The 27,880-nt window shown below is 45.0% G+C and overlaps 1 protein-coding gene across 4 annotated transcripts in view; it reads right to left on the reverse strand.

The window, feature by feature from the left end:
- The window catches only part of ANKRD52 (ankyrin repeat domain 52), a 97,175-nt gene that overhangs the window by 45,356 nt on the left and 23,939 nt on the right, over nt 1-27,880 (reverse strand). For all 4 annotated transcript variants that reach the window (XM_040341123.1, XM_040341122.1, XM_040341121.1 and 1 more), the window contains exons 3-13: nt 25,951-26,029; nt 25,762-25,832; nt 23,419-23,619; nt 23,224-23,311; nt 18,118-18,260; nt 14,521-14,733; nt 13,252-13,330; nt 13,049-13,163; nt 10,265-10,347; nt 9,731-9,848; nt 8,525-8,593 (exon numbers count right to left, since the gene is read on the reverse strand). In XM_040341123.1, coding sequence (XP_040197057.1) covers nt 8,525-8,593; nt 9,731-9,848; nt 10,265-10,347; nt 13,049-13,163; nt 13,252-13,330; nt 14,521-14,733; nt 18,118-18,260; nt 23,224-23,311; nt 23,419-23,619; nt 25,762-25,832; nt 25,951-26,029 — 1,259 coding nt within the window. The remainder of the gene's footprint in view (nt 1-8,524; nt 8,594-9,730; nt 9,849-10,264; nt 10,348-13,048; nt 13,164-13,251; nt 13,331-14,520; nt 14,734-18,117; nt 18,261-23,223; nt 23,312-23,418; nt 23,620-25,761; nt 25,833-25,950; nt 26,030-27,880) is intronic.

Below are 27,880 nucleotides of genomic sequence, written 5' to 3' on the forward strand. Positions count from 1 at the left end.
ACAACTAATCGATTATGAAATTAATCGATTACAATTTTCATAATCGATTAATCGGCCAGTAACATAATGGGGTTAAAAAAAACGAAAAAACTAAAATTAGTCCTTTATAGTACAAAAAAGCAAATCGCTACAGTAAATATTAATTGCTGTTAAAAAAAAAACAAAAAAAAACACGCCATTGGGTAGGCTGTTATTGCAGAGGAGACTGGTCTCTTCTGCAATAAAATGCCTCCAAATTGCCTGTTTGTCGTCTCCTCAGGCACTGTAAACTAAGCTGCACATGCGTATCTCAACTTATAGTGCCAGGCTCCAAATACCAGGATGACAGCCTTCTGCACATGTGCAGGAATGATGTCATGCCGGCCAATGAAGAGGCCTGCAGACAACACTCAGAAAATGCTGGTACCAGTCCACTGGACAGGCAAGAATGGAGACTTTAGTTCAGCTTTAACAGTGCTTAAAGCGGGGGTTCACCCTATACACCCAAAAAAAAAAAAAATGTTTTGTTCTACCATAAAATCAGGCATTGTAGCGCGAGCTACAGTATGCCTGTCCCGATTTTTTTTTCCCCGTACTCACCGTTTACTCGTACATCGAAGATACCGACTCCCCTCGGGGAATGGGCGTGCCTATGGAGACAGAGGATGATTGACGGCCGGCTCTGGCGCGTCACGCTTCTCCGGAAATAGCCGAAATAGGCTTGGCTCTTCACGGCGCCTGCGCGCAGGCGCCGTGAAGAGCCGAGACCTACTCCGGCTGTCTTCGGGGAGAGTGACGTGCCAGGGCCGGCCGTCAATCATCCTCCCTCTCCATAGGCACGCCCATTCCCCGCGGGAGCCGAAATCTATAATGTACGATTACACTGTGAGTCCGGGGTTAAAAAAATCGGGACAGGCATACTGTAGCTCGCGCTACAATGCCTGTCTCGATGGTAAAATCATGTCAGTGAGGGTGAACTACCGCTTTAAACACAAATTGAACAGGTATATAAAAAAAAGTGACCCTACAAAATAGCAACATAATATAAACCTATTCTGGTTCTAAACTGAGGGAATGATGGTGCAGGCAATGTTGGCACTAGAAGGTCAAAAAAATAGATTGAGAGAATTGGAAAATATTTCTCAATTCTCTATTCATCGCTACCAACAAAGATGATGAGTACCTGACACTCCAGTACTACTACATTATAGGGTGCAGTGTGAAGAAACACACTATAACAAAAGCAACGCACAGTACTTTGTGTGCCAAGCCAAACAGGTGATCAATGTATCAATAGGTAAGTTCATCAAGTCCCCAAATAAATCCAGAGGTGAAATGAGGATAAGAAATGTAATTGGCCCTGCAGCTCCTGATGATCAGGGAGATCGAGCACAAGACAAAAAAAAAAAAAAAAAAAACACAAACTTTGTGCAATAAATGATGATGCAGCTCCCCAGAAATACAAATACTGTAACGACTGACTTAACAAAAAGCACACTTTCTTGTCCAGGGATCCAGCACAGTCCTAACCCAGGCAGATTCTTTGCTAGTCTTCAGGTTTTCCGTCACCAGTAGGTTTACTGTGGGAAGCTGCCTGGCTCCTTGCGACATGACAGCTGGTCTCCCAATGAACATGAGTGAGCCACACTGTGCCCTGTGAATGGTCACCCAGCCTATTGGGACCTGTAATCTGTCTCAGAACGCTCAGGCAAAGGGGGTGGTGGAGGGGCTTGCAACTTCTGCTCGATCCAAACGGAGTGGGAACCTATCAAAGCTAGGTTCAGGATAGCTGGGCAAACCCAGTGTGTACTAGGCCTTAAAAACAGCCAGGTTCTCCAAAGTACCTCCAACTTTAGCCCATTATGTTATAGAAATCAATTTAGTAAGACAGGTAGAACCAACAACCAGATCAGCATATATTCCACTAAAAATGCAGAGTAACACAGGATTAGAAGAGTCAAAATTCCTTCACCTTAAACTAACTACTTCAATAATGGGCATTTTCCTGCCCAGACCAATTTTCAAATAGAGCTTTCCTTTGGGGGCATTTGATCGCCACTGGGATTTTATTTTTTGCGCTACAACTAAAAATAAATAAAAATGCCAACATTTTTTGAAAAAAAAAAAAAAAGTTTATTTGTTTCTGTTCAAAAACTTTGTAAATAAGGAAGTTTTCTCCTTCACTGATGGGCACTGATAGGTGGCACTGATCAGGAGGCACCGAGTGTCATCCCTATTGGTAATTGATTGGTATACTTGTTGGTCCTGGGTGAGCATCCTCCTCCAGATTGACACACCACCGATCACCACGCTGCGTGAATTCGGAGAAAGTAGTTTGTTCACTGGTAGGAAGACTTTTTGCTTGCGCTGTTATCAAGAATCAGGCCCAGATAATGAGAAAGTTGTAAAAAAAGGATTTTTGTACTCACCGTAAAATCCATTTCTCTGAGTTCATAGACGGACACAGCCTTCATTGACCTTAGGGTTATGCTTCTTCCTACCAGGAGATTTAGGCAGAATTCTACAGCACTTAAGGTGTTAAAAACTTTCCTTCATGCCGCTCCTCCCAGGGGGCGTGGCTTCCCCCAGGCATAACCCACACCCTGCTTTAGCAGCCTCAGTTCGTAACAAGCAGTACAAACAAAGGAGGGGTGGGTGCTGTGTCCGTCTATGAACTCAGAGAAATGGATTTTACGGTGAGTACAAAAATCCTTTTTTCTCTTTCGTTCATAGACGGACACAGCCTTCATTGACCTTAGGGACGTCCCCAAGCAGTGTCAAAAAATTCGAGGGGTGGGAAAAATAACACAGCAAAAACAGGTTACACCCCAAACAAAAACTGGAGTTACTCAACGGAGGAACTCCAACCGTAAACTGCCGCCTGCAACACCCTGCGGCCGAAGGAGGCATCAGAAGATGCACTCACATCCACCATGTAAAACTTTGAAAAAGCGTGGACCGACGACCAGGTCGCAGCCTTACACACCTGTAACACAGAGGCTTGGTGTCGGAAAGCCCAAGAGGCCCCGATCGCCCTGGTCGAATGCGCCATGACCCGAAAGGGGGGCGCCCGCCCTTCAGGGCATAGGCCTGAAGCACAACCTGTCGGATCCACCTGGAAATGGTGGCCGACGAGACTGCCAGGCCCTTACTGGGACCGGACACAGACACGAACAGCGAGTCCGATTTTCGGAACGGAGCTGTCGCCGACAAGTAAACTCTAAGGGCCCGAACCACATCCAAAAAAAGTAAAGTGGCCTCCTTCGGGTTCTTCGGCTGAGGACATAAGGATGGAAGAACAATGTCCACATCCAAGTGAAAAGCCGAAACGACCTTAGGGAGAAAAAACGGCTGCGGCCGCAGCACCACCTCATCCTTACGGATGACCAAGCAGGGAGCCTTGCAAGACAAGGCCGCCAGAACAGACAGACACCCGTCTGATCGAGGTAATTGCTACCAGAAATAAAATCACCTTTTGTGACAATAAACAAAAAACCTCCCGAATGTCCTCAAAGGGAGCATCCCGAAGCACTGAAAGGACTAAATTCAAGTCCCATGGGGGTAATGGAGGGCGCACCGGAGGGGCCACCTGCCAGACCAGACCCCCTGACCCAACGCACGCACCCAGGAGTGCGATGCCAAGGGTCGCTGCAAGTAAAAACAGCCAGAGCAGAAATCTGGCTCCTAACCGTACGTAAGGCGAGAGCCTGAACCACTCCCTGCTGCAAAGACAGCAGAATCCTGTACACAACGCATGTACGAGAGTGCCAGTTCATCTCCCCACACACAGAGAAGTAGGCCTTCCATGTATGAGGAAAAAACCTACGTGAGGTAGCCTTCCGTGCAGGCAGCACGGTAGAGACCACCAAGCCCAATAGGCCTTGGTCCTTAAGCCCCTGGCTTTTAACAGGGTGGAAGATCGGACCCTGTAACAGAAAATCAATTCCCAGGGGAAGACGCTAGGGGGCGTCTGCCAGCAGACGCACCTGGTCCGTGTACCAGAAGCGACGCGGCCAATCTGGGGCAATCAGGACCGATAAAATCCCTACAGCTTCTACTCTGCGCAGCAGGCGAGGAAGAAGCTTCCGAGGAGGGAAGGTGTAAAGTAGGCGACAGCGACCCCAAGGAGCCACCAACGCGCCTGACGCGTCCGCCCACGGGTCCTTAAACCTGGCCACGAACCGTGGCACCTACCGATAGAGACGGGACGCTAGAAGGTCCACGTCCGGAGTGCCCCACTTTCGGCACAGACCCCGAAAAACACCTGCGGGTGGAGAGACCACTCTCCTTGGCCCAGTGCAGTGCGACTTAGGTAGTCGGCTAGCCAATTCCGTATTCCCGGAATGTACCCAGCCGATAGAGCCGGAACGGACCCTTCGGCCCACCGAAAGGATGCTCGCGACCCCCGTCGCTGCAACAGAACTCCGTGTGCCTCCCTGATGATCAACCTACGCCACGGACGTGGTGTTATCGGACAGGATCCTGACCGGTCGGCCCTGAAGATCCAGGGACCACCTGTCCAGGCAAAGCTTGATTGCTCGGAGCTCCAGAACGTTGATCAGTAGGCAGGACTCCACCTGAGTCCAGTGCCCCTGGGCTGACTGGGTGCCCCAAGCGCCCCTCCCCAACCGGAGAGGCTGGCATCCGTCGTGACCACTGTCTAGTGGCCTGCAGAAAAATGACTTTCCGGCCCGAAGCACCGGAAACGCCAGCCACCACACCAGGGGAGACATGATCAGATGACTCAACTGAATCTGGTAATCCAGAGATGACGGAAGCTAGTCCCATCGTGACAGCAGTTCCCTCCGTAGTACCCTGGCGTGGAATTGGGCATACGGAACCGCCTCGAAAGAGGCTACCAACTGACCCAGAACCTTCCTGCAGAATCGCAGAGATGACCGCTGCTGGGTCTGCAACTACTGCACAGCAAATATCAGAGTCTGAAGTTTTTCCGCTAGGAGAAAAACACTCCCGCCCCGGCGGAATCCAGGACTAGTCCCAGGTATTCCAGTCCCTGAGACGGAATCAACCCCGATTTCAGGACAATCCAGAAACCAGCCGAACACTCGGAGAGCCTGACACGTGATAGACACGGCTCCACCAATGCAGAGCTCGAAGAAGCTCGTAGGAGAATGTCGTCCAGACATCCCATGATAACAAACCCCCGCTGTCACAGCCGGGCCAGTATCGGGACGAGCACCTTGGCGAAAACCCGCTGAATGGGAAGGACACCATTGAAAATGGCCCCCCCCCAACCGCAAAGCACAGAATCTCCGGTGGTTTGAGGATATGCAGGTACATGTTCATGACATCCAAGGATGCCAGAAAATCCCCCTGATGAAGTGCCGCTATTACCAAGCGAATCGACACCACCTTGACAAAACAAAACGAGGGACTTGAGGCCCAGGATCGACCGGGCCCCATCCTCCGTGGGGACACAAACAGAATGGAGTAAAACCCAGAGACCGTTCCAACGAGGGAACTGGCACAATCACTCCCCTGACCAGAAGATCCTGGACAGCCCCTGACGGAGTCAACCGGCGAACCGGAGGAGGCCAGAAGCCGGAGGGAAAAAACCTGTTTGGCAGACAAGAGAGAAACTCAATCTTGTACCCCAAGGAAAACACTTCGCAATGCGAAGCCAGTCTCCCACCCGAGACACGGGCGGGAGCAGACCTTCAGGCGGAAGCAGGTATGTCCGCAGACTTGTTAGGCATGCGGTATCAGGCGCGCTGCTACCCCGCAGCGGGGATTCAAGCACCATGTAGACCTACCCCCACCGCACAGGGCGAGCGAAAAAACGCTCGGAGGTAGGCAAGGAGGGTCCTTGTACAGGGCGAGGTCCCTAGCCCTTCCCAGACTGTGGCAAACAGCATGCGCTTACCACCCGTGGCATCCTCAATGATGCCAGTCAGGGAAGACCCAAAAGGACCGTTCACCCTTAACGGCCATCACCAAGGCCACCTTAGAGGTCCTTCTTCCAGCTCCTGCAGCAGGAGCTTCGCCTTTAAGTCGGGGCCTGACCAGGGCCCCGGCCAGAGCCGGCCTCACCGCCGAACCCACCACCGTGTATAGGGAGCGGGCCACGGCCTCCACTCTCCTATCAGCGGGATCCTGAAATGCAGGAGCCCCTTCCACAGGCAACGTGGTGGCCATGCGCAGTCTGGACACAGGGGGGATCCACTGGCGGAGGAGAGACTTACTTTATTTATTTATTTATTTATTTATTTTTAAAGCCCCCCTCAAGGGGGTAACAGGTTGCAAAGTTTTTTGACAAACTTTTTGCGGTGCATCCCATTCCTTGTATAACATATTGTCCAAATAAGGAACACAAGGAAACACTTCAGCGGTGCGTGGTAGTCTGCTGGTACTGACACGGAGGTGTCTCCGCCACATCCTCAATTTTTAGAGTCTCACGCACCGCAGAAACAAGAGCTCCAACAAATTCTTGCCAGCAACTGACTGCAGCAGAGTCATCCTCACTATCCATAAGGGTTAAACCCGCAGCCTCTGACATAACAGAACCAGAAAAAAACAGCGATTCTGTGTCATCCCCAGAAGCAGGCTCGAGGAGGGGGCGCTTTTTTACCCCCCATCCGGGCACCAGCTGCTTCAAACCTGGCAAGAAACCCAGGACAGCCAACATAACAGATGTGGCAGGGGAAGGGGCATTAAGGGTTAACTCAGGCAAAGCTTGAGAGGGAGACCTGGCTCAGGTTCCATAGTGTCAGCGCTGAGTCACCCACCCTGCAAGGCAGGACAAAAAAAAACCACTGGTCACCTCCTTGCTGCTATTGCAGAGCATGGGGGCCCCTGGTATTCACCACCCCACCCAGCTGCAGAGGGAGCTGAAAACCTGAGGTGTGCTCTGATGTGCTGGCTGTGATTTGTGTCATCCTCAAAGAAGATTCACAGCGTTTCACAGCACTAAAAACTGTTACAGCACTAAAACTGTACAAGATACCAGAGGCTGTGCTGTGTCTGTCAGCGTTACCAAGGAGATCTCCAAGATGGCCACTGTCTGAGGTAAAAATTACCTCATAGAACACAGCAGCACTGGCTGTGCTTTGTTACCTCAGGGAAGAATCACAGCGTTACCAAGGAGATCTCCAAGATGGCCACTGTCTGAGGTAAAAATTACCTCATAGAACACAGCAGCACTGGCTGTGCTTTGTTACCTCAGGGAAGAATCACAGCGTTACCAAGGAGATTTCCAAGATGGCCACCATCTGAGGTAAAAAACAACTCATAGAACACAGCAGCACACAGCAGCACCCCCCAGAGTAACAACACAGTCCCCCAACAACACACGGGCCCCGGTGGTAATAAATAAAACCCAGGAGGCCCCCCTTCACAGCCACTACCCAGTCAGGGGAAGGAAGGAGGGAGAGGAAGGGGAGAGAGGAAAGCAGGGCGGACCCTCAGTCGACCTCCCCAGGGAAAACACCAGCCAGACCACTTACCTGAGTAAGGGGCCACTACTTACCCGTCCTGCGACTACCTGGCTGGAGGTATCCCAGACAGAACCAACGTCCGTAAACGGCATGGCTGTCGGCCAGACACGCTGTGACACAGCCATAGAGACCGGTCATATGTGTGCCCTAGAACCGAAGTTCCCCGGCCGCCCCTGGAGCAACAGGGCCTGTCGTGGACGTCCCAAAGCTGAGCTGAGGGCCGGCACACGCTCGAAGGCCGAACATGGGGGGACTACAAGGGTCGAGGACCCAGCCTGTCACCCAGTCGGCTGTTGATAGAAGAATCGCAGGATTCAAAAATGCAGGAACAAAATAATAAAAGCGAGAAAAAAAAATCGCAAGAAAAAAACTCCAGAGTACAGGAACTCCAGAGAGAGCCTGACCTCCTGCCGTTAGGCAGAAAACAAACTGAGGCTGCTAAAGCAGGGTGTGGGTTATGCCTGGGGGAGCCACGCCCCCTGGGAGGAGCGGCATGAAGGAAAGTTTTTAACACCTTAAGTGCTGTAGAATTCTGCCTAAATCTCCTGGTAGGAAGAAGCATAACCCTAAGGTCAATGAAGGCTGTGTCCGTCTATGAACGAAAGAGAAACACATTTTTTTAGAAGTTGATAGCCCAACCAATCACCTGGAGCATCTGAATTATCTTGGGGATGTTTGCCGAGAGCTGGAAAGGAGAGAGAGGAGTCCTCCAGAACCAGGTTTTTTATAGATAAACTGTGACCCGGATGCCTAGAGTTCTGAGAAGGGCCAGAAGAGGTGCAATTGGGGAATTTCCATTCCTCACCCAAAGAATGAGGGTTTGACAGAAATCTTCCCATAAACAGCTGTTACTAGAACAGGTGCCTTCAATGGAAGATCTTCCCTCAAATCAGTGTTTATTCAGGACCAACATATTGACTTTCCCATCATGACATATTTTAACTATCCCCCCATTTCAGAAGAGGCCAGCAACAACAGTAGCTTCCTTAAAACTGCAATTACAAACAGTTTGGTTGGACCGTAAAATGTTTACCTAATAATAAAGAAAATCTACATTAACTTATGAGAACCATGTGTTAAATTAAGCTCACCTTCCAAATTTATCTTGTCTCGTTAGATCTGCGCCACTGCTAGTCAACAAATTAAGACATTCAACGTTTCTGAAAAAAAGAGATGGTGATAAAAAAAATAAGTATAGCTGTGATGTTATGCACATAAACTCCTCAATACAGGAAGGTCGATACAGTAAGTATAAAAAAAAGAATAACTCCCTTTTAAAACAAAGAACTAAAATAAAAAATATCCCCTTTTGTTGCTTTGCAGCCTGAAATGAAAACAGACACAACTTTCGTTTTTTTTCCAGCTGCAAACTATACCATCCAAGTGAAAGATAGAACACCAAAATGTCAGAAAGAAAAAAAAAAGATAAAAAAAATACCTGTAAAATCCTTTTCTTGGAGTACACCACAGGACACAGAGTCTCTATTCATTACATAGTGGGTTGTATGGTCACCAGAGGTGATTGGACACTGGTACAACCAATGAAGACAAGTTCCCCTCCATATAACCCCTCCCCTAAGGGAAGTAGCAGTAGCAGTTTTGTAGAAAAGCAGTAAGGTTCCCATAAGAAGGGGGGGACCTCTGTGTCCCATGGTGTACTCCAAGAAAAGGTTTTTACACGTAAGCCGTTATTAAAAAATCCTATTTTCCTTATCGTACACCACGGGACACAGAGGTCCCCCCCTTCTTATTACATGGTGGGACATCCCAAAGCAATGCTCAATGAAGAGTGGGAGACACAGATCAAGCAGGCCGCTAACGGACAAGAAGTCCTATATAAGTCAGCATATATCAGCATTCCCATCGATGTAGTGCAAAAATTGCACAAAAAAATCTGATATTTCTCTCATGTATGTGAAAAATTTTCATTTTTTGCTACAAAATCACTTAAAATCTCAAAAACTTTTTTTTATTAGAAAAATATAAAAAGTTCATAAAATGGCTGTTGCAATTTTTTTATTGCACAATATTTGCGCAGCAGCTTATCAAGAACCACATTTTCAAGAAAAAATACACTTAAATTAATTTTACGTGTGGAGCCTGCACTATGCAACACTATTCGTTTTGTTTTTTTACATTTTAGAATATGGTGCCTTTAAGATAATTTAAAAAGTGTGGGAAACACTGGCATACAGAACTGTACTGTTTATGTAAACAATTACTAAGGAATTCATAATATATCATATATCAATAAAAGTTAATAAAGTTGCTGGGGTAACATTCCAAGAGTGGCTCACCCTCCTGAAGCAGCAGCATGGAGACAAGTCCTCCCGAGGTTGTCAGGTGTGTTGATATCAAAGCCGGCAGAAAGCACATGTTCATTGCTCAGTGAGGCCACTATACTGTACAACTGACCTGAAAAAAGGAAGTGTAACTGTTATAGAATGTAAAAAAAAAACACTCCATAAATACTTAAATTATGGCTAGTCGAAGAAGAAAGAAGAAAAAACACAAACAACCACCCCTAGTTATTAGCCAAGCACGCTCACACAGAAGCAAAATAGGAATCCATAACTTTCTCGCTCTGTGTGAGCTTCATTAAGAGCTCACAGAAGGCCTTCCTTAATAGTACTGGTTGAAAGAAGCTGTGTGAGAGCAATAAAAGTTAAGTAAATGCTGTGCAGAAGGAGGGCATTAGTGGAACCTTTGCATTTCCCTACATAGGCACATAGAAAGGGTTACATGTTTAAAAAGACAACACTAATTTCAGAAAAGCAAAAATCAATCATAACAGTGACAAACTGCATTTTTTTTTCTTTACAGTCACTTACCTGAGGAAAGTAGCTTACGGCAACAGTCTGAGAACCCATAAAGAACAGCTAAGTGCAGGGGGAACATGCCATGAACTCCACGTCTGTAAAAGTCAGAAAGCCTAAAAATGACTACTTGAACAGGATGCATGCAACACTATGATTTATATTATATATTACACATACATACACACACACACACGTATATATATATATTGGCAGGGCTAACAAGTGTTTAACCTTTAATTAATATTCAAATAACCTAAACCCAGTGAAGTGATTGGCCTCAGGCGATACACTGAGATAAAACAAATGCACCTACATAAGTGTCTTTATCTGCAATCCTCTCTTTTATACATCCATTCAAAATGCAGGGGGCAGGGAGCTGAAGTTAGCTTTCCTCACAGATCTCTGCAGAGTGTAATTGGAGGGAAAGGCCACCCCCCCTTGGGTGTTAAAAGGCAGAAGGTTTTTTTCACCCTTATGCAGAGAATGCATTAAAGTGATTGTAAAGAACCTTTTTTTTTGTAATAACAAAAATGTCATACTAACCTCCACAGTGCAGCTCGTTTTGCACAGAGTGGCCCCAATCCACCTGTTCTAGGGTCCCTCGACGGCTCTCGCGGCTCCTCCCCACTTCAGATAACCCCCCTAGGAGAAGCGCTCTCCCGAGAGTGTTACCTTTCAGGGGCGCGCTCCGGAGTCCAGCATTTGCGTTCACAGGCAGGAATGCCAGACTCCCCCCGTGTCATTGGATTTGATTGACAGCAACAGGAGCCAAAGGCTGCGCTGCTATCAATATAGCCAGTCAAGAGCCGGGACCCCGTGGAGAGACAGCTCATCCCTGCGGAGGAGATGAAAGGGCTCAGGTAAGTAAAATGGGAGTTTTTCAACCCCTATAAGATAAAAATATATATCTGTGTGCAGATCCCCCTGTCAGCCCCACTTACACTTATCTGAGCCTGATCTCAATCAAGGCTGGCGGCTCACACACACACACACACACACACACACACACACGTAAATGAGCAAGACCTTATTCCTCACTCCACAGAGGTAGGGAAAACAATGACAACCCTATAACAGATGTCCCAGGGTTAAGATTATAGGTGTCAGTTTCTTCTAGAGATGCCAAGTTAAAGCCCATATAATCCACTAGGGGAGTATGGGATTAGATCACCTTGGGCAGTGAGACTTCTCTGTGTTGTCCTAGTGAAGACATGTTGCATCTGCTCAGCTGGGAACACAAGGCCCAATGTTAAGCAAGGCCTCAAGTAGTCACAAACCCGAGCAGTTGGAGAAGACTAGACCCCTGTTCATGGGTAATGGAAACTGACCAAAGATCCATATGCAGTTTCACAAGCAGGAACCGCAGCAGGATGGTGCCCTCTCCAAGCTGAATGATGGAAAAGGGTGGCACTCTACCCAGTGGATGCAATTCATCTTAGGTCCTCCAGCCTTAACACTTATTGCATTGAAAACAAGCAGTGGCAGAGAATTTCAGTCTGACTAGCTTTGGTCTCCAAGTCTTCAGAGGCAGGGTCACACCTGGGGCTGTGCCACAGTTCTGGACCTGGAAAGTGCTCCACAACCAACAATACACAAATGTGTGGAAAGCATCATATTGTAGAACCCAGTATTCAAAAAAAGGTCACATTCCAAGATCATGAAGCCAGAAAAAAACATTTTTCACGAGGAGAGAACAATGGGTGCCTCTGTACTCCCTCAGTACGTGTTGCCTTTATCTACAACACTGTTCGGACCATAAGACATGACAAATTACCATAGAAAAACAAAATAAACTTAAAAAAGCAAGCTATCCAAAATAGCGTCCTACAGACACTATGCAGAAAACCAAGACAATGCCTAGAAAATTAGCACAGCTTCCGAGTGACAACTTTTATTACTGCCCCACTACCTATAGCCTTTTGGCATACAGCCAAAAGAGAATGCTGTGCCCTCCAATGAATAAATGACAGAATATTATTTGCACCATGGCTCCCCACATAGTGAATATCTGGTTAAAAAAAAAAGACCATCTCATTAGGCACCCTGATTACATGTCCAGCTCTGTTCAGTTTGTTTTCTTCTAAAGATTCCTTTTTACAAACTGCTAACGTGACATGTTGCTCAGACGGCAGCTACCCAGACTCTTAAAAATACCACTATGACGAGGCTATGGACAGTCAACTATTTACATATTCTTAACAAGCAGTTAAAATGTAAAAAAAAAAAAAAAAAGTTGTGCAATTCATCGTTAAAAGAGAAAAAAAAATTCCCACTTTGGTAAACACAGAAAATGTGCACATGAAGGTGGACAGATGACTTTTTAGGTAATCAATGTCCACCTCAGAAAATAACAACGCCAGATTAGAAAGCTGATATTACAGCGATATTAATCCCAAAATGTAATATATTTCAGCTTGCCAATCAGATGTGGCAGCTGCATTCGTTTTAGGCTTTTCCACCTCGGTTTTCACCTGGTGAATCCAGCCAGTAACACACCTCCTGTATTGAAGTGCACCCACTCTGGCTAAAGGAGCACAGGGATACCTTTGGATAGCAGCATTGTCAGTCTGGGGGGAGGGGGTGTTAGATGTACTAGCAAATTTACATATACACCAACACATTGAAGTTGAAACCCAGCTGACACTTTATAAACAGCTACATCCGTTTTTTCCTTTTGCAATTTTTACATAAAATCGGAAGCAGATCATTTTAAGCACCCCCATTCAGTGTTAAATGGTTTGTCTCAACCCTGCAACTGTAAAAAGTAAATGGTCTGTATACTTTGTGAAACCTCACCTTGCAGTGTCAGCACCATTTGTCATCAAAGTACTAATTAGCAGCTCATGCCCATATCTAGCAGCAACATGCAGAGGAGTATTGCCATATTTATCAGCACAGTCAATTTCACCACCTGCAGAGAACATGTAAGAACGTTGTTAAAAAAAAAAAAAGCATGGTCACATTAGAACAGATGGCTGGGTAAAGGAAAAGAAACGTACCATTCTGAATTAGAATCTGGGAACGTGTAAACCTTCCATGTATGGCAGCCATGTGCAAAGGGCTCTTTCCTTCTTTACTCTGCAAACACAAGGGATAAAGTTAAAAAGGTAAAATTATAGTTTATACTAGGTTTTCTAAGAAAACCAAGACAGCAAAACCATCACTTAGGCCCCCTTCACATTGAGGTCCGTCTATCGTTTTTTTAAGCAGACCTGAACGGATGCTCCATGCAGGTCTATGGAGCGACGGATGTCAGCAAGGGGTCAATTTTCATCCGATCCCCCATAGAGGAGAGTGGAGCTCTGACAGGTCCGCTGTTCCTGCACAGCGAGCAGAGATGGGGCTTTCATCTGCCAGCTCAGTGGAGCGATCCCTGCTGAGCAAGCGGAGTCCGTCAAAACAGACAGCCCAATGTGAACAGGGCCTTAATGGTAGTTTGTAATTGAATAAAACAGTTCAAATGAATCACACACCAGTAACCTCACACACCAGTGGCTTTCTCATCCTGCACTACTGTGACTCGTTTCCACTCGACAGCGGTCCGGGCTGGGGAAGGATCCCGACCATATGGTCAGGATCCACCCAGGAGCCTTGACCGCCACCTGGCTCAGCCTCTCTGCAAGTCGCTGAGAGCATGGGCCAGCCGTTCCCGCCCCCTCTTCAGCCCATCGCTCCAGTGAGTGTGTGCGCAGAGGGGAGAACTGAGTGATCAGTGGTGTTGGATCACTCAGTTCTTGCCCTTAGAGGCAGCGGGGGGCCGATGCAGCATCCACCTAGGCAAGAATAAAAAAACCTCAAATTTTTGTAAATATTTTATTATACATCTTTTCATGTGGCAACATTGAAGAAATTACACTTTGCTTCAATGTAAAGTAGTTAGTTTACAGCTTGTATAACAGTGTAAATTTGCTGTCCCCTCAAAATAACTCAACACACCGCCATTAATGTCTAAACTGCTGGCAACAAAAGTGAGTATACCCCTAAATGAAAATGTCCAAATTGGGCCCAATTAGCCATTTTCCCTTGCTGGTGTCATGTGACTCAACTGTTACAAGGATCTGGGAAAAAAAAAAAAAGATTGTTGTTCTACATAAAGATGGCCTAGGCTAGAAGAAGATATATTGAAAGCTAGGTCAGTTTTATTGTGAAAATCTAATGATGGATGCCAACACAAATACGTGGAACATTCTTTGTACAGTATAAACTAAAACTGATCCTCAGATGGGTAAAAGCAATAATCTATGGGGTGGGGGGTAAGCAAAACCAACCTGATAATTGACATCAGCTCCATTGTTTACTAACAGCTCCAGACACAGCGCCCCATTCGTGGAAACAGCAGCAAAATGCAAAGGGGTAAAACCTTTCTCATTGGGCTGGTTGACATTGGAGCCATAGTTGACTAGTTCATTGGCCACAGCATCCTGACCCATGTAACAGGCAATGTGTAGGGCAGTGTTCCCGTGGCAATTGGGCTCATCAATCTGAAGAAAAAAAAAAAGGTGGTTATTGTAAAATAAATACATTAATAAAAATCTTGCTTATTCAGTATTTCACCACTTTTTTAAATGTTTTCACCTTTTCTAGAAAATAGCCTATGCAGTCAAGAAACTCCAGTTTGTTTTAAAATGTACAGCTATGTAAAACGTTCATCAATGTTATCGTCATACCTGTAGGCTATTTGGGCTTCCCTGGTAGCCTACCCGAAAAGTTTTGTAGGTTCACAAGGAGTAAGAAACCAACTGTTTTTACATTCTAACAAGATAGGATGTGGGTATTGTCAACTGGGAGTTTTTTCAGCCAAGCTTCCAGAGGAGCCCAAATGGCTCACAGCTATGACCAGGTATAATGATCAGCTAGACCAGTGGTTCTCAACCTGGGGGTCGGGACCCCCTCGGGGGTCAAATGATGATTTGCCAGGGGTCACCAAATCCTGGGCTGTTCCTGAAGCGCGCACCACTCTCCCAGCCTTTCTGCAGCTGCCCAGCAGGGCTGTCTCTGGAGCCTGTGGCCACCCAGCTGGGCTGTTCCTGGAGCCCACAGCCGCCCACTCAGCCTTTTCCCAGCCGCCCATTCAGTTCACGGCATGGCTGGGGGGCAATGACTAGAGGTCCGCTGACTGGTGAGGATTGTCAGGTGGGTGGAACTGGAGGAGACCCTATCTCCTGATTTCAGCATAGGTGTCACTGCTACGAGACACCACAAAGTGATTATGGTTGCCATTAAAAGTCCCCACTACAGTTCTCAGATCAGCAGATGACCTTAATCAAGAGCACCTAAGTTGGCTGATCAGAACTCCCCCCCCCCCCCCCAAGCACAACCCCTCATTCCATCAACCCCCCCCCCCCCACCAAGGAGTAAGAGAAGGAATAAAAACAGAGAGTACATGTAAGGGAGAGGAAAAGAGGGGGTGGAAGAAAAAAAAGGGAGAGAAAGAATAAGAGAAAAAACAAGAAAGACAGCTAGAGAGAGGGATGGGGGAAAAAAGCAAGAAATTAGAATGGCGAGAGATAAAAGGTAAAGAAAGCAGAACAAAGAGAAAGCGTGGTACATCCTAAAATGTACCATATGAGGTTTAAATACTGTACGAGTAGAGGGGACTCAGGGAGTGCAAAATTTCGGTGGGTCAGGGGTGCAAATTACTTTTCTTGCTTCGGACAACGCACTCTACGAAAATTTTACTTTTGGGGGTCCCCACAACTTGGGAAATTGTATCAAGGGGTCACAGCACTAAAAGGTTGAGAACCACTGAGCTAGACCAACACAGGCTTAAAGTGAAACTTCACCTTAAGAGGGAAGTTACATTTCATGTCCTCCTCTGGCCATCTCTGAATGGTGGCATTACAGAGTGAGCAACCCCTTGTGGCTATTACAGTATGCAGAAGGGCAGCCACACAGCACTGGACCCAGAAAACCGCTATGAATGTAGTAGCAGCAATTACTGGTGACTTGCAGCTTACACAGGGCTCAATCATGTATTAGATATGCATACGTACATAGGTCCAAGCTGGAGCAATTCAACTATGCAAAAAAAAAATCCTACCTAAACCGCAGCATTGAATTTAGTTTAAAGCTCTGCCTAAAGTGGTATGTAAATCTATAGGCAATTGCAAAGTACAAGCTTTACGTGCTAGGTTTTCCAAACTTTCAGGTAAAGTGTGCTAATTATTAAACATATTACCGGTTATTCTTTAAGATGATTTTCATCTCAAATATCAGTGCACTTAAAAAGAGACAATGAAGCCAGTTTTTTTTTTTATTGCTTATGAGATGCTTAAAGTATTACTAGCACGCTCAATTTTTTTTTTTTAAAAAGGAAGTATCCTCTCTTTTCTTGCTCCACTAAAAATGTCCTGGCTGCACTGGTCAACTTTAGTTATGCATATTCTCCCTGTGCTTGATGGGACCTATGGAGTTCCACTGAAGTCTCAAGTTTGTATGCACTCCTGTTTAGAGCTATAATCTTTTGTGCAGCTGTTTTCAGCACTGCACACACACAGGCAGAGCGAAAAGGACACGGAGCCAAAAACTAAACCTTTCCTCCTCAGCAGTGACGGTCAGCAGTTCCCACAACAGTGTTGCCTCTTGGGAATGGAGCCCAGATAGCAGTGCGAGAAGAGACCTTTTTAAAGAGAGCAAGAACATGCAAGTCATACTATATGCAACGCATAACAAAATGGCTTTAATCTCACTTTATTGGATTGGTTTGTAAATGTCAGTCTTAAGTTCACCTTCTGGAACACATTACATGTCCCACCAGCATTTAGGGTGGAACATGTAACACGTTCCAGCTGTGACAGCCAGTTCCCTTGATCACCCTGGCAGCACCAAAATGTATTAAAGTGCTGGGGTGTATCAATACTACAAAATGATGCCTTCATCCCTGACAGCGCCGACTGTCACAAGTCAAAAGCAGTGTGGCTGTGCAAGACTCCACCCACATTGCAGCATCATTAAATTGCAGACTCTTGTGAATGCACGAACTACAGCATCTGTCAGACAATGCAGCCGATAGTTTGTAGATCTGCATGAACTTCGAGGTCGCGGATGAGCGGTCTCATAGTTGATTCACAAGCCCTGTAGCTTGTAAACAATCAGCCCATATGAAGGTACGGGTTGAAAGCTGCACGGCTTGTCTGCAGGAGTCCGAATTTGAAATTGCACCCCTGACCAGGGCTGTGGAGTCGGAGTCGAGGAGTCGGGGGAAATTTTGGGTACCTGGAGTCGGAGTCGGCAAACAATGCACCGACTCCGACTCCTACTCCTACTAAATTTAGATTGGAATTAAAAAAAAAAAAAGCAAGTTTAAATGTCCCAATTCACAAAAAGTTATAATTAATGACTTCTCTACTGTAAGAATAAAGACCAATGCATGCAGTGCCTCACGTAACCGGAAAACGAACACGTTAAGTGACCAAGAAGAAGCATGCTTTTCATGTGCTTCACTATATTGTCTTTTGCTTAAACTGTGCAATACAGTAGACTGTTGGCTTCCCATCCAGTAGTCCTGTGGTAGGTTGCGTTTCTTTCCCTCAAGGAATGTATAAAATACATTCGCATATTAATACAGAGGAGTCGGAGTCGGAGGTACAGAAAACTGAGGAGTCGGAACATTTATCTACCGACTCCACAGCCCTGCCCCTGACCCACTGGTCTTGGGTGCAATGCCTTCCAGGCTCCTTATGGGAAACAATTAATAAATGCAAATTTTTTTCCTCCTGCAAAATTTGTGCATTTATTTTTCCCAAAAGGTGAACTTATCCTTTAAAATGACAAATAAACAAAAAATCCCCCCCCCCCCCCCCCCCCAACCCAAGATCTAAAACGCTATTAACAGAAGCAAAAATGTACAAAATCTATCAACTTACCTCAACACCTAATTTCAGTAAATACTTCACAATGTCAATCCTCCCAGTTGAAGCAGCTGTGTGGAGGGGTGTGTAACCGTTTTTATCCTTTGACATAGCATCAGCTCCCCGAGAAATCAGCAGCTTTGTAATCTCCAGGTGTCCTGTAAAGAAATTGCATCTGATAAATAGCCAATAATCAAAGGGCAACAGAGAATAGGTGCAGTCTTTGAAGAGACTAAGCAGAAGCATCCTCCATGAATTGCCCCTTCTTAAGTGGTCTGAATTTACTTGGCACTATCCTTCCTGAAGCAGTTCTCAAAATAATAACATAAAAAAAATAAAAATATATAGAAAGAAAAAGAAAAAAGGTGACAAGCATGTTATAATTCCCTCTTACCAATTTTGAAGAAGAAAAAGAAGAAGAAAAAGAAAAAGAAAAAGAAAAAGAAAAAGAAAAAGAAAAAGAAAAAGAAAAAGAAAAAGAAAAAGAAGAAGAAGAAGAAGAAGAAAATATGATCATTGACAGAGGGGTGCAACCTCAATGAAGCCCAAGAAAAAAAAATTTTGGCAGGTACAAACACACACACTTTCTTTTTCAATCATTGATGGACACATGCATGTTGGGATGTCCAAAACCAGCCTAACTGAGGGATGGCCAACATAACCAACAGGCCTACAAGACACTGAATTAGTGACTGCCAACAATTCAAAAGGGCCTTCAAAAAGGACTTTACACCCAAAAGTAAACATCAAGAGGCCCGAACATCCACCTGGTAAAAAAAAAAACAGATGGCAACCTTGAAATTCTGTGAAATATTAGCTTCAGGTCAAAAAGCACTCGCAGATCTAGTAGATTTACAGACCATAAGCTTGAACGAAGATCTGTCTGTGCTACCGATAAATGTTGGAGAACAAGTATTTGGTAAAAGGACGAAGCGCCACCTTATCCCTGTGTAAAAACCAGAAAGCTTTTTCCACAGGACAAAACTGCCAGCTCAGACACCCACCAAAAAGTACAGCAATCTTGTTATTGAGCGTGGAAAGTTGAATATCCTACTGGGTTTGAGGATTCAAAAATTCACATCCCACGGAGTCACAAGAGAGTGCACATGGTGAGTCGCCTGAGGCCCCATACACACGACCGAGTTTCTCGGCAGAATTCAGCCAGAAACTCGGTCGGAGCTGGATTCTGCCGAGAAACTCGGTCGTGTGTACAGTTTTCACCGAGGAAGCCATGTTCTCTATTTCCTCGTTGTTCAATGAGGAAAGTCGGCCCGCCGAGATCTCGGCGGCTTCCACACTGAACTCGACGAGGAACTCGATGTGTTTGGCACGTCGAGGTCCTCGGACGTGTGTACGGGGCCTGAGAGATAAAACTGTACAAAAAGGTCTTAAAGACGTTCTGAAGTCAAAACAGGTTTTTATCTTGATGCATTTCCTGTTCAACTCAGTGCTGTACTCGGGTGCATCTCTTCTCTCCCCTCCTTCTAGTCTCACAGGAGCCTCAGGCAGTAGCGGGAGCCATTGTCTCATGCTGCTCTCAGTCAAATCCTGTGAGGAGGAAGCAGGGGGCACCAAGTCATGCTGTGTATCTATAGATGCACACAGTTTGACTTAGGAGCATGCTCGTACATCTTCCCCCATGGCAGACAGCTTGCTATGGGGGCACACGCAGGAGTGGGCTAGAGCGCTGTTGGAGAAATACAGAAGAGGAGGCAAGGGGCCGCAGAGCAATACCGTTTCACGCAGCAAGTATAAACTTTTTTTTTTCTAGGAACAAAATCGCACGTGTTGGAATCGGCCCCTTGATACTCGAGGCCAAATGATGACCTAGGCCCAATAGCAGCCAGAAAGGCCAAGATATATCCCACAGAGAATACTTTGGGACGAGTCTCCCCCCCACACCCCCCAATCCATGGAGTTAAAGCTAGAGAACGTGAAGCAGGATAGTAAACCAGTCCATGAGACAGAGGATCCAATCTTAAGAGCCCACATCGCATCTGCCAGGAGTCTGAAAGTCCAAAAGTACCACATAAGCTTGAACCATTGCAGAGCTTCAAGGATCACCTAAATGCCCTCCATCCTGATCCTGTGGAGCAGACATGGAGGGGGTTTAGAGGATCCTAATCCCACAAAGCCACCAAAGCATCCACCAGAGGATCTTTAAATCTGAAGGTTAAACCTGTCCAGTTTGCTGTTGGACCTGGGGGCCAAATATGGTGCCCCCACCCAAGACAGGTCCTAGAACACCTTTAAGCGTTAGCGACCATTTGTCTGGGGCCAGACTGTGCCAGCTGTAGTATGCCTATATACTGTTCACACTGTGTTGCGAAAAACAGACAAGGCTGGAATGTAAAATTCTGCTCAAAGCAGGAGGCTTATATAGGAAATGAGAGAAGGATCAGCTTTGACTAGCAATCAGATCACTTATGATGGCGTTGGCCCAATCAGCTAGAGTTTGACAGACTAAAGTTGCAAGGCAGAACCAATACCAGAGAAAAAAAGTTGTTGCTTTTCAAATGGGATCCTTAGAAAACAAGCTCACCTTTCACAGGGATGGTTAGCTCTGTTAAGATGGAAAATTGCCAGATTCACAGCAGAGGCAACTCTTTTTTTTTTTTAACAAGTCTTGTTCAAACTGGTACAGGACAGATAGTCAATTGAAAGGGATGATTATCTTGTTTTTGTGTTTTTTACAGAGACTCGAAAAACAAAACCAAAAAGGTATTGGGGAGCTTGAACGAGCCAATGCTGGAAAAATGCAGGCCTATTTTCCAATAAAGTGGTGGAACCCAAGTCACTGTAAGCCTACAACTCCTCAGGAGTAGCACCATCCAAAAAGAACTTAAAAGATCTGATAGAGTCGTGGAATGCTTAAGACTCGGGGCCACTAATGCTGCAGACAGATCAGGTAAAGGATTCTGCAGGGGAAGTTGCAGAAACACACCGATGACCTTTGCAGTCAGAAATTAATGCTGCAATTTGGTCCATAAAATCATTCCTAATAAAGCTGAGGGAGCCACACCCAACGGTGCCAAAGACGACTCCAAAAGATGGCATAACTCAAGCTGAGGGCTAATATTCCAGGTTGTCAGTGACAGAGGAAGGTGTCCAGGTCCCTGTAGGTGGGCAGCAGAGACAAACCAAGAATAAGTTCATGTGTCACTAGCAGTCTGGAGCAGCAGCAGAACAAGGGTGCTTCATCTACAGTAAATGGCAGTCAAGAGTAGAGAGTATGCATGCAAAACACTCCACCCAGCAGATATCATCAGTGCCTCAAAGTTCACCCCTTCTTCAGAAAACATACTGAAAGTGGAGATTTGTAAATGGCATCCAATGGTGCAGACCAGTTACTAAGACATTCATGAATCCAGAATATATGATTTGGATTGAAAGCTTCTACCTAAAACAAACATATTTGGATGAAGTTAGCCTACAAACAAACAAATTCAAACAGAATGGTAGCCAAGTTTGTGAAAAACTATATTTGTACCACAATTGAGCAGACATTTGTATATGATATGGTTTCAGACAACTGAACTAAAACAATCTTTATCTTTACACATTTTGGCTTGTCCTAAAAATACCACTATTATTAGACTGCCACTGTTAAACAGACATCAGTGGAAACCCAGTTCCCCATGATCCAGCATATATGGGCCCGCATCTCAAAAATATATACTGTACCAACTCAAAAACTGTGCTTCGAAAAAAAAATTAATAATAAATTGTGTACACACACACACACAGTAAAAAATTGTAAAAATAGTACAAACAATGAGAAGCAGCAGCTCTGCTGCAAGATATTTTCCACAGACCAAGTCCTAATATGTCAAATATGTACTGAAAAAGTTCATTAAAATTTGAGACAAACCTCTTCAGAAGAGAATAGTGAACATTCAATCACCATTTAAGTCTCCACGTCATGACCACATCTTCGTAAAGATGCAGACTTACCAAATTCTCCTCAGCCAGGAAACGCTCAGGTGTGTCAGAGTGCATGGTGCCATTTGCAGAAGCATGGGGGCAAAGGAACAGGGGACCCGAGAAACAGTGGCTCTTTCAGGGCGAAGACAAATGCCGATCTCCGCTCTTCCATATTGCCGTCAGCACTATATCCAGCAGGACAATGTAAAGAAAGGTTTTACACAACCTGTATGTGGAGCTTCTCCTTGTGAATTGCAGCCTCACTTGGATGCCATTGTAATGAGAAGTGCAGCCCATATCCTTACCTCTGAGTGGGTTTTGTGGGAGAGTTTTGCAAATACCCCAACTAGGGTGTTTGGCCATATGTTCATCTGACCTCTCTGACTAGATGGTCCACTGCATCTTTACGAAGGTCGTGGTGTCATGATTTGGAGACTTGGGTGTTCACTATTCTCATATGAACACTTAAGAGGATGGTCTCAAATTTTCATGAACTTTGAGTACTTTTTCACTAGGTTAGTGTATTTGCACTTGGATTTTGTTATATACAGGTGTTGCACAATTGATTATAATGGCATTTATGTTACTGTAACACCATATTTTATTTTTTTGATTTATGTATTTGTGATCATCACAGTTTATAGTGTTGCTCTTTTTTTTTACATAATATAACTATTGAACATACTATTGAATGCAGCACATATGATCATGCTGGTAACAGGGTACTGCACCTACGGTTCAAGATTGGATACATGAAATGCACTACATATGTGAAATGGAAGATCTGACAATGGCAGAGCAAGATAGTACATATGTTTCAGGGAAATAAAAACTTTCAAGTCACGACAGGAGCTTTAAAGTGCAGGGACACACACACACACACACACAAAATCTGGATTGTACAATGGCATCTAGCTTTACCAAAACCATGTAACTAACATACAGGCACATCAACACAACCGATTACATTTGTATCAACATAGTTAAAAAAAAGTACAATCTTCTCTGGATCTACCATCCAAGTGTGAAGTGTATGGTCAGCTGGAAAATTTATTTTTCCCTTTGTGGGGAGGATTTATTAATTGCAAATACTGCTGGAGTGGTCTTAGAATAAATATATATTATATATGGTATAATCTATATAAAATTGCCCAACTTCTGCTGGCACAATTTTAGAATGTACGATTTTACACTTACCCAGGTAAGATGCATACATTATGGGGTGCCGCTCCTTTTTGTCACATATGCTGTGGTGTGCCCTTCTGTTCAACAACATCAAGACGATCTGCAAAAGTCCAAAATTACAAAAACGTAGTACTGTGATTTTTCTGCACTGCTTGTACAATGTAATAAGTTAATATCATTGACAAGCTTGAGTAATAAAATACACACCTCTACACTGCCACCAAGTACAGCATGATGAAGTACAGTACGCCCTGTGCGATCTGCTATGTTAACATTTTTAACCAGAGCCATTAAGGTCTCTGCACATTTAGTTGCTCTGTTCGCAGCAGCAGCATGTAGTGGAGTTTGCCAGTTCTTGTCTCGCGCATTGACATCAGCAGAATGCTTTACGAGCAAAGAGATAGCCCTCTGTAAGAGGAAAAAAAAAAAAAACAACAACTTAAATAGTAGAACAAAAACATTTTAAACAATACTTGGCTTTCCTGTCAAAAGGTAAAATAATTGATATATAGTATTAGGAAGAAGAAGGAAGAAAGACTTTCAGAAGTGTTTTAATGTATTTTTAATAATTTACAAAAAACAAAAGTGAAGGAGCAGACTAATCTAAATCAAATAAATATTTGGTGTGACTACCATTTGTGCAAGTGTAAGAATTGATGCTGGTTTGAATCCAAAGTCAGGGATTTTGTAGAATTAGGCTGCTTTCACACTGAGGTGCTATCGTGCTAAAAATAGCACTAAAAATAGTGCCTGCATAGCACCTGTAAAACGCATCTCCTCTCACTCCAATGTGAAAGCCCGAGGGCTTTAACACAGGAGCATGCGCTGGCAGGGCGCTAAAAAAAGTCCTGCTAGCCACATCTTTGCAGCACTGTATGAGCGGTGTTATACACCGCTCCTAAAAGCGCCCCTGCCGATAACGCTGCAAAAAAGACGGTAAAGCGCCGCTAAAAATAGCAGCACTTTACCACCAACGCCCAGTGCTGCTCAGTGTTAAAGCAGCCTTAGAGTCACGTGTATGATTAACCAATTAAACAAAGCAGGTGCCAATGGTCATCAGTTTCATATATGGTTCAGTCATTAACTGAAACAAACAGCTGTGTAGGAGGCTTAAAACTGGATGAGGAACAGCCAAACTCTGCTACTAAAAAGGTGAGGTTTTGGAAGACAGACAGTCTCATATCACAGGTCATACACCATCCAAGACACAGCACAGCAACAAGACACAAGTTAGGTATACTGCATCAGAAAGGTCTCTACCAGACAAAGATTTCAAAATAAAATTATTATCCTAAAGCATTCTTAAAATTTACAGCATTTCGCAGTAGGCCAAAAACCAAAACCGATACTGAAAATGACAGTTTAAAAAAAAATATATATATATATATATATATATATATATATATATTTTATATATTTGTATTATATTCAACTTTTTTATCAATATCATCAATTTAAATTAATATGAATATATTGTTGGCCTTTTTTGACACCTTTAGTGCAAGAAAGGTCAAGAAAAATGCAGTCTGCAGTCTCTGACCATCTCTTGTATAATGTCTGCAATCCTCTTGCCAAAACTTAAACACACTGCTAATAGTATTAGCAACATTAGCAACATTTCATTTGGTGCACCTCTAGCAGACATAGTACAGGAGATGGTCAGAGACTGCAGATATGATACAGTGCCCGTCATATGCTGGGAACTCAGTGTGCTCTCCCCCAATGGTCAGACACAAGTGTGTGTATGTATGTATGTATGTATGTATGTGTGTGGGGGGGTGATGGCTCTGAGAGCGACGTACGTTGTGGTGAAAAACGTCAAAATAGAGATCATCCCTCCCCAGGCCTCTGAAGGAGACTCAAATTTGCGTGGGGGAGAATCTCTGAAAAAGTATAAAAATGTGCAGAGGGCTCTCATGGGGACACAGATGTTAAGGCCCCAATGCACACTGGAAGCTTAACCCGCTGCATTGACAGAGGTTACAAGTGCACCATCCAGCCCCCTCTGCTGGCAGGCTGGTGAATGTCAACTATTCCGCTGCTTTCGACCCACAACTGTGTAAAAATATAGAATGTGGCCCTTGAAGTGAAAAGTTTGGAGACACCATTTTACAATGTAACCAGATCTACCTGTGCACCAACCGTGTCCCTCCCCTTACCTAGAGCTCTGTAAAAAGGACCAGTGCATGTTCCTTGTGGTAATGTGCACTACAATAATTACATTTCAAACACCAGAAACCAATGCGCCACCAGTCTACTGTGCATGCACTGCCATGCAAATTTGTTCAATCCAGTCTGTCCTACAAAATAAATCTACATACAGTATGTGTTCATGTAAAAGCGTGCGTTTTTGAATGTCAGTGCTGGATGCTTATATCTGTAGTCTATATGTTGGGAGTGAGCACTGGAGGGTGTCTACATTCACAGTTACACTGGGTTCATGTTAAGCAAATGTAAACATGCTCAAAAAGGAGGTAGAGCAATACTTCCTACCAATAACAGGTTTAGGGACATTAATTACGAGAAGGTCTTGTTATAAATAAAACTTGCCTCATTTCGTGCTGCTGCAGCTCGGTGCAGGGGAGTTAGCCAAATGGAATCCTTTGCATTAACATTAGCACCTAGAAAATATAGAAAGAAAAACAAAATACATTTTAGGTCAGATTTGCACTAGTCCTAATAGATGATAGGTTTCTATTATGTGACAAGTCTTTCCAAACTAACAAGACCACAATTTACCTGACTGTATTAATAGTTCCATCACTGGGGTGTCTCCTAAGTAGGCAGCAGCATGCAGAGGAGTGCGCCTCTCTTGGTCCTGTAAACCAAAACAAAAAATTAAATAAAAATCAATTAAAGCGGATGTCCGCTGAAAAAAAAATATTTAAAAAGTCAGCAGCTACAAATACTGCAGCTGCTGACTTTTAATAATCGGCACACTTACCTGTCCTGGAGTCCAGCGCCGTCCGCAGCAGAGGACGAGCGATTGCTCGTCACTCTGCTGCCCCCCCCCCCCCGCCATCCTCAGTGAGGGACCCAGGAAGTGAAGCGGTCCGGGGCTTCACTGCCCAGTTCCCTACAACGCATGCGCGAGTTGCGCTGCCCCTGCTGATTGGCTCCCGCTGTGCTCTGGGAGCCGAGTGTTCCCAGAACACAACGGAGGGGGGTGCAGGTATCTGCACCCCCTCCCCCCTGAAAGGTGTCAAATGTGACACCGGAGGGGGGGAGGGTTCCAATCAGCGGGAGTTCCACTTTAGGGTGGCGCTCCGCTTTAAATAAAAACAAACACACACACACACACCCCACCAAAAAACTACAGGCAATATTATACACTGTATAAATATTCTTGTTTCACAGCTACAAGCATAGGGCTAGACCTCTTTGGAGGTCAGGAAAACTTATTTTAGACTGCCCTGATCATATGCACACATGAAAACAAAGTTTCCATGATTCCCATACTAAAAAGATTCTCTGCCAGTCAATAAAATTAAATCAGAACTTTATACTCAATTAACATTAACCATTTTTAATACTTACGCTGCTAGCATTAGTAAATAGATAGGAAGGTATATTATATTGGTTTTAAACATTTTTGTTCCTTCTTTCTTCAGTTGCTTTCTGTAGTGTTTGAATAGATGGCGGAGTTTGCGTGCAAAAAATAGGATTTTTTGTACTCACCATAAAATCCTTTTCTCTGTCGTCCATGGACAGACACAGCCTTCTCAAGTCTTGACAAGTGGGTTATGTTCCTGTTCACAGGAGAGGACTAGGCGGAACATGTTAGATAATTAAATACATGTTACTTTAACAGAGTTGAACAGCGCCGTCCAGGGGGCAGTCCCCCCGGACATAACCCTCCTCCCTGCAGCATGCAGCCTCAGTTCGTAACAAGCAGTACAAACCTAAAAAGGGAGAGGTGGGTGCTGTGTCCGTCCATGGTCGACAGAGAAAAGGATTTTACGGTGAGTACAAAAAATCCAAATTTTCTCTTATCGTCCATGAACGGACACAGCCTTCTCAAGTCTTGACAAGTGGGACGTCCCCAAGCAGTGTAAAAAAAAAAACGAGGGGTGGGAACAGTATCAGTAAAAACAAACAACTTTACCCCAAACAAGCAGAGCTCCTCAACGGAGGAGGTGCAACTTTAAACAGTCGCCTGCAAAACCTTGCAGCCGAAAGAAGCATCCGAAGATGCACTCACATCAACCTTGTAAAACTTGGAAAAAGTATGAACGGACAAGCAAGTCGCCGCCTTACACACCTGTGAGACAGACGCTTGATGTCGGAAAGCCCAGGAAGCACCAATTGCCCTGGTCGAATGTGCCGTGACCAGAAAGGGGGGCGCCCACCCCTTAAGAGCATAGGCCTGTATGACGGTCTGCCTGATCCACCGAGAAATGGTGGCTGACGAGACGGCCAGGCCCTCTTGTGGACCAGACACCGACACAAAAAAAGTGAGTCAGATCTCTGAAACGGAGCCGTAGCAGACAGCTACACCCGCAAAGGGCGCGTACCACGTCCAAAGTATGAAGCGCAACCTCCTTAGGATGCGCCGGCCGAGGATACAAGGATGGAAGTACAACGTCCTCGTTAAGGTGAAAAGCCGAAACCACCTTCGGAAGAAAGGAAGGTTGCGGGCGCAACACTGCATTATCCTTATGGAGCATCA

The sequence above is a fragment of the Rana temporaria genome, chromosome 2, assembly GCF_905171775.1.
Source record: "Rana temporaria chromosome 2, aRanTem1.1, whole genome shotgun sequence".
Taxonomy (NCBI): domain Eukaryota; kingdom Metazoa; phylum Chordata; class Amphibia; order Anura; family Ranidae; genus Rana; species Rana temporaria.